The sequence below is a fragment of the Montipora capricornis genome, chromosome 4 (genome assembly GCF_036669925.1).
Source record: "Montipora capricornis isolate CH-2021 chromosome 4, ASM3666992v2, whole genome shotgun sequence".
Lineage (NCBI taxonomy): Eukaryota > Metazoa > Cnidaria > Anthozoa > Scleractinia > Acroporidae > Montipora > Montipora capricornis.
Genome location: NC_090886.1, coordinates 46,709,383 through 46,715,636, shown reverse-complemented (window position 1 = coordinate 46,715,636; position 6,254 = coordinate 46,709,383). Strand labels below are relative to the sequence as shown.

The 6,254-nt window shown below is 39.7% G+C and overlaps 2 protein-coding genes across 9 annotated transcripts in view; one reads left to right on the top strand and one right to left on the bottom strand.

The window, feature by feature from the left end:
- Positions 1 to 780, top strand: part of LOC138047153 (pyridoxal 5'-phosphate synthase subunit SNZERR-like) — a 13,841-nt gene extending 13,061 nt beyond the window's left edge. For 7 of the 8 annotated variants that reach the window (XR_011131782.1, XR_011131783.1, XR_011131784.1 and 4 more), the window contains one exon: positions 1 to 780. This exon is cut by the window's left edge. The gene's annotated coding sequence lies outside the window, so the exon portion shown is untranslated. The other variant, XR_011131785.1, reaches the window with a different exon arrangement.
- A 567-nt stretch (positions 781 to 1,347) lies between these two features.
- LOC138047152 (caspase-3-like) lies at positions 1,348 to 4,393 on the bottom strand. The gene is made up of 3 exons (XM_068893881.1): positions 4,261 to 4,393; positions 2,859 to 3,227; positions 1,348 to 2,378 (listed from the first exon to the last, which is right to left on the bottom strand). Exons 1-3 carry the CDS (start codon positions 4,310 to 4,312, stop codon positions 1,789 to 1,791), a joined length of 1,011 nt encoding a protein of 336 aa, XP_068749982.1. The 5' UTR covers positions 4,313 to 4,393; the 3' UTR covers positions 1,348 to 1,788.
- Positions 4,394 to 6,254: the final 1,861 nt, after the last annotated feature.

Here is a 6,254-nt window from a genome sequence, read left to right as displayed (position 1 = left end):
GGGTTCATTAAAAAAAAAATCGTAAAAAAAATCATACAACGTTATAAAACTTAACAAAACAAATAAAACTGCAACTATAATGTCATATCTTCAGCTTCATGCTGTCCTCACTCATATTTACATTATCACACAGAGTCAATGCTCCTTTTACGAGTACCTAGCCATTAACTTTCTAAAAACACCGATCAAGACAGGTCGATTTCTTCAAATCGATCAACAGGTGGTAGTGGTTTGTCGCTGTTGGCAATTTCCTTGACTCCCGCTTTCTCCCATCCCTTGAGGATACATCTCCTTCCTGGAGACTGGTGTAAGCCGACTAACAGTTTCTCTTATTGCAGCAACTGCGTACCAGTCGTGCGGATTATTTTCCTGGTGAATTGTGTCAAGCTTTTCATTTAGTCTAGGATTCCACAGCTCTTTTTAAACGTGGAAACCCCCTAGTCCACATGGGAAAGCGAGATTTAATGCGAGCGAAGAATCCATTTCAGTTGTGAAGCTGAAATGTATTCAGTAGACATCCGATACAAGTCAAAATCGACCGTAAATAGCGTGATCTTGTGAAACGGACCAGATGGCGGAATTTCCCATTGGAGTCACTTTAATTTAGCGACGATTTAAAGTTAGCGACACTTAATTTTGGTACATTTTAATTTAGCGATATTTTGTGTCGCCAAAATTTCATGTAATAAGGTACCTTGCACCGTAAATTATCTGTTAAATGAATATAACAGTCATGACATAACCTCTCTCATAGATAAATAAATAATGAACTTTGTTTAATTAATTGTCAAGTCTTCTACTGCTGGGGCACCAATTGGGGACACCATACGTAGAAATCAGGTCAAACAATGGTTTTTGAGGAGAGGGACGACTGGGCAACCCACATATGATGCCAAGTCCAGGAATTGAACTTGGGCCACATTGGTGGGCGGCCATAGACTACGAGCAGTTCCTTTGTTTTCTTATAGTCCGTCGAGAGCGGAGCGAAAAAAACAGGCCGCGCGAAACTTGGCCGCGCGAAAGCTGGTGTCTTCGCCTTCCGCCCAGACACCAGCTTTCGCGCGGCCAAGTTTCGCGCGGCCTGTTTTTTTCGCACTATAAGAAAACAAAGGGACTGCTCGTAGTCTAGGGCGGCCAGTAATCTCACTACTAAGCCCCCATAAAGATAACTGATTTCAGTAAAAGCTCAAATTTAATGCACTAGAATTTTAGAGCGACAACTTAAACAATCCATCCATTGATTGACCTGTTCGTTTGTTTCTCGTTTTCTCTCTGTGTCAGATGTTTAGCCTTTCTTTGCTGTTGATGTTAAACTCACTGAGGGCCAGTGACACCTAATTTATCATTCTTCAACTTAATGAAAGCTATGGTCAAAATACTGCTTGTACATTAAATTTTGATTTTTCTAGTAGGTCTTGATAGCTGTAAGCTACTAGAAACTTAAGATTTGAAAACTTGTGTTAACAGAACCAGTTGTTGTCGTCAGTTGGGGGGCATTGTGAGAGTGAATTTTAAGTTTGTTTCTCTGCACTTCTTCTTTTGTTGTCCACCTATATAGTAATTCCTGTTATGTACCATCTATTGTTTTAAAAACGTTTATGTTAACTTAATATTCACTCTCAGGATGCAGTAACTAATGGTGGTTCCGTCAAAACATGATTTCAAAACTGAAAAAGTGTCGTCTTTTTCTTAAGTTTTTGATTTGTTAATAAAATGGCTGATGTCTTTCAAAACGTTGAAAGGAACACTTCTCAAATGTTCAACTTGTTAACTAGATTATTTCATTGTTCACCATGCCTGCTGCTGTTGATTCTTGCCTAGAAAATTGACAAAGTAAACCTTTTTTGTGAGCATGGAAAGTTGACATGAAATCTGTTTGCACCCATCAGGTTCTGAGTACTGCTTGCTCAAGGAATTGTTAACTCTAGTTAACATTGTCATGAGATCCTCTTTGTGGGAATATTGTTGTAAGACTTGCATCAAACAGGATATAAACCATGAGCCAAGGATCTTTCCATAACGTTCTGCATCTTTGATATTTACTGTAAAGCGTCTGTGGGATAAATAGCCCTTTGTGGTTGAGTACGCAATCAAGATATCTGCATCTGATGGCAATTTCACAGGCATTTCACCTTCTTCGCCTGCATCTGCACAAACATGACTGCCTTGTCCTTGATGGACCAAGTATCCCACATCATCAACTTCACCTCTGCAGGCCTGAAGGAAGAACAGCTTTGGTTTTGTTGCCAACTGGGGGCATTGGTCACCTTGGAATTTGGCTGTTATTTTCTCAACAGCCACTGTTTGACAGTCTACTCCCAGGATACCCCTCTCATTTCCATGGCTCATTATTATGCAAATAAAACTGTCGTGATCAACTGCAAAGAAAGGTTAATGATAACAACTGTTAATACCAATGATGATGATGATAGTAATAATAATAATAATAATAATAATAATAATAATAATAATAATAATAGTAGTAGTAGTAATGATAATAGTAATTATTATTTTGATGATGATACAGCATTACATCAGCTTGTGACCAAGGATGATGATGATGATGATGATGACACAATCACCAATGTGATGTAATTGAAGGGAAGATAATATTGATGCAATTTTTTTTTTAATACATATATTGCTCTTAACTACAAAACTGTTGGAATGGGTGACTTTAAAGTTCCCTTAGCTCCGGGATCGGAGCAACCATTATCACCACCACCAATATCATAACAACCATTATCACCACAACTTCCCACCCCTTTCCCCATTGATGGCCAGTGATTTAGGGATGAAGGTCTGTAATCGAGAGATAACTTGGTGATAGGCTACAGAACACTCCAAAATGGACTCACCTAACTCTCCTATTTGACGAGTTTTCTCCATTAATTCCAGCATCTCCTCTCCAGACAAGTCAGAACGCTCAACAACGTTTTCGAACCCAGCTTCTTTGACAAACGCCCTTATGTTGTCTCGGTCGTGATTCGCACCATTTCTCGGTCGTGAATCTTTGCTAGATAGGAAATTGACATTGTTGATGACTAACACGTATGGATTACTAATGCCATTGTAAGCCTCATCTATCGGCCTTTGATGAAGTCGAGGGGCGTACGAAATATTTTTGCTTCGCGGGAAATTCAAATTGCGGACAGGAGAGATTAATGAGTGAATTTCCAGATCGTCTTCTTGGTCTAAATATCCGGAATAACGTGCTGGTGAAGAATCTAAAAACAGAGATAAAAATAGACGTAGAGTTAAGAAATTTCCTCTTCAAGTTCTCCATCTGCTCCTTTTTCCTCGGAGAAGCCAATGAGTCACCAAACGTTTCACCATTTTGCATTCCCCTTTCTATAAAACAATGTAATTTAGATCGATTACGTATAATCTCTCTCTATTTGGGTCACGTTCGCTGAGTGGTAAACGTCCATTGAAACTGAATCGTGCATTTGCAATCACTTCCTCCCAGCTCTGAGCAAGTACATGAACGAAATCTATCCAAAAGCTGCTGAGCTTTTTACGTATCAGGGCCGAGTTGTTCAAAACAGATTAACGCTAATCCCAGATTAAAAATTAACCAAGGAGTTTATTGCTCTACCCCAAAATGCTGTTCAACGTTGATGATATTCGGCACAACTTTACATCAAGAGAAGTAAATCTTGAAAAACAAAAATAAGCAAGAGAAACTTTCACCAAAAAGATGAAAACATGAAACAAGAGTTTTACGATAATCCTGGATTAAGTTAATCGGCTTTCGAACAACCGGGCCCAGATCACGCGCATATTTTAAGCACGCCTGTTTGGTCAAAGACCTACGGAGTCCCTCGTCCATCGTAACGGAAGGTAAAATCGATCTACGATCTCTTCCACGAAAGCTTCAAAGGTTTTACCGGAAGCCTCGCTTTAATGACAGACGTTCACCCGCTCTCGAACAAGTCAGTCACGGTTCCGCTGACAGCAGGGGCCAACGCCTGACGTGACTCTTCGATTTCGCGGCAAAATGCAAAGGAGCGTCGCGTGACGACACAGGACGAGAAATGCTATGGGACACCCTTTGACACTGCCGTGACATATGAACGCCTAATTATCTGTCAAAATTGCATCCGAGGCAAAGATCTTAGGCATAATGAACTCTATGAATAGGGTTGTCGACATTTACACACAACACGTTGTAAATGATGCGGCAGGTGCCTTCAGTTTAGAGGCTGTTAGTTGCTCAGCTCGATAACGGCCTCAAACTTGGCCAGAAAAAACACTTACCATTAAATAATGCAGAGAACTGTCTGTTCCATTGTGGGCACCTGATCTCCATAGCGGTGTGCGGTCTTTCAGAACCAGAGGGCAAGTGCGATATTGCACTGCTTTGATACGAAACCTGTACGATGGAGGTGAACAGACTCACATCAGTACAGCAAATGAAATCTTTTTGTTGAATATGAATATATATAGAGAACCAATGTGAGTGCAATCTTCTTTAGTTTCAGTTTCCATCAATGACATTTTACGCAACTACTCTTCAAATTTCACTTTCCTTACAAGGATGATACAGGTTCCTCTTAGCGTTCTGCTTTATGCCATACATGGCAAAAGAACGGATGAAAGGAATCAGTTTCTAAAAAAAGTGTGGTGAAGTATCGTTCAAGAGCAACCAACCAGAACATTAAGCCAAGAGCCTTTGAGAGACATTTTGAGGCTCCTTGTAATGTAAAAACACTGTCTGAAAGAGATATTTTTATCACCTAGAGGAATTTGAGCTGTTCGGATATCTTAGCTGAATTGAAGGGTCCGAAAATTTTAGGCAATGACTGAGTAAACTACTTGCTCATCCGAAACTGATAGGTGACTTGTTTAAGTGCCAAAAATTGCAAAAATATCCCTTCCGAAAACGTAAGGAATTACTTTCCCCTGTTTTAGTAAAGAACTCCATAGCTGTTTAGCAACTTAGAACCAATTGAAAATTCTTAGAACAGTTTGAGTCTCCCGAACACCTATTTAACCGAAGATTATCGTTTGGTGCCCCTAATTGGTGGGGAAGTGAACTGACAAAGAAATGGGTTTATCAACTGAGCTGACATGGTTCCGAATTAAAAGAAATTTAAAAGAAAAATTTCTTTACCATATCCGGCAACTCAGTTGACAAACACATTGGAGAATATGCTTTATCTTTACCTAAAGTTAACACTACCAAATATGGACTCAAGGCATGGAGATATTTTGTAGCCAATAAATGAAATGAACTCTCAAATGACATTAGAATAAAAGCGACCACCAAAGAAATAGTAAACAGAATTAGATCTTTAAATTTCGGGGATTAGTAGATTTGTGACGTTAGTTTTAATAGTATGTATACCGGGGGGGCGGGGACTCGATATATCCCTGGGTGGGGAGGTGCAGCGCGGCCCCTCATACCCTGACCCTGTTTAAGACAGAATTTCGATTTTTGTTACCCTGTTTAAGACTGTTTAATGTGCCTGGTATCAATGCCAAAGTCAACGGAAGTCAATATTACTTAACAAGAGCTTGTAAAAATTTTATTGATAAATCGATATCCTGATTAAGACAAAAAACGATAAATTCGATACCCTGTTTAAGACAAAAATCCCGAAAAACCCTGGCTTGCCGCACGTCCCCATTAAGCCCTTATAAGGTAGTACCCCTCCCCCCCCGGGTATGTATGTAAGTATTGGAAGTTTTCACGTGACGTCATCGTCGCCATGTTAGTGGACGCATAGTTAGTAGAGATCTCTCATTAGCTGCCTTTGTTCGTCCACCAGAAGGCATACATTTCTCTATTGTTATTGGTGTCTCCAAAGGTTTGTTGAAAAGGTCCTATTCCGTGGCAAAAGAATTCGTTACGCTATTTTGGAAATTATTGATCGGACACCTCTTTTGTTTCGAGCAGTTGTATACAATCTAATTATTCTTTTCCCAAACATTCGCAGTTTTTCGTCGGCAGCTGTCCGGATTTCGTGAAAAAATGTCCACCATGCCATTTTTCCAGTTTTGAGCATTTCAAAAGGTACCAAATTAAAATCTATTCAACTCCCCTCTCGAGTATCGGTCTTGCAGATAAGCAATTTTCGCAGGTTTCTTAATTAAAAACGCCCACAGAATATATTTAATAGATAATTGACCACATGACTGCGAAAAAGTGTTTCTATTTCTTTTTGGCTTGGGGTAATGATGACGCAAAAGACGCATCAGACATCAACCCTGCGATAAGTGCTAATTATTTCAATTTGATAGCGAAGGAG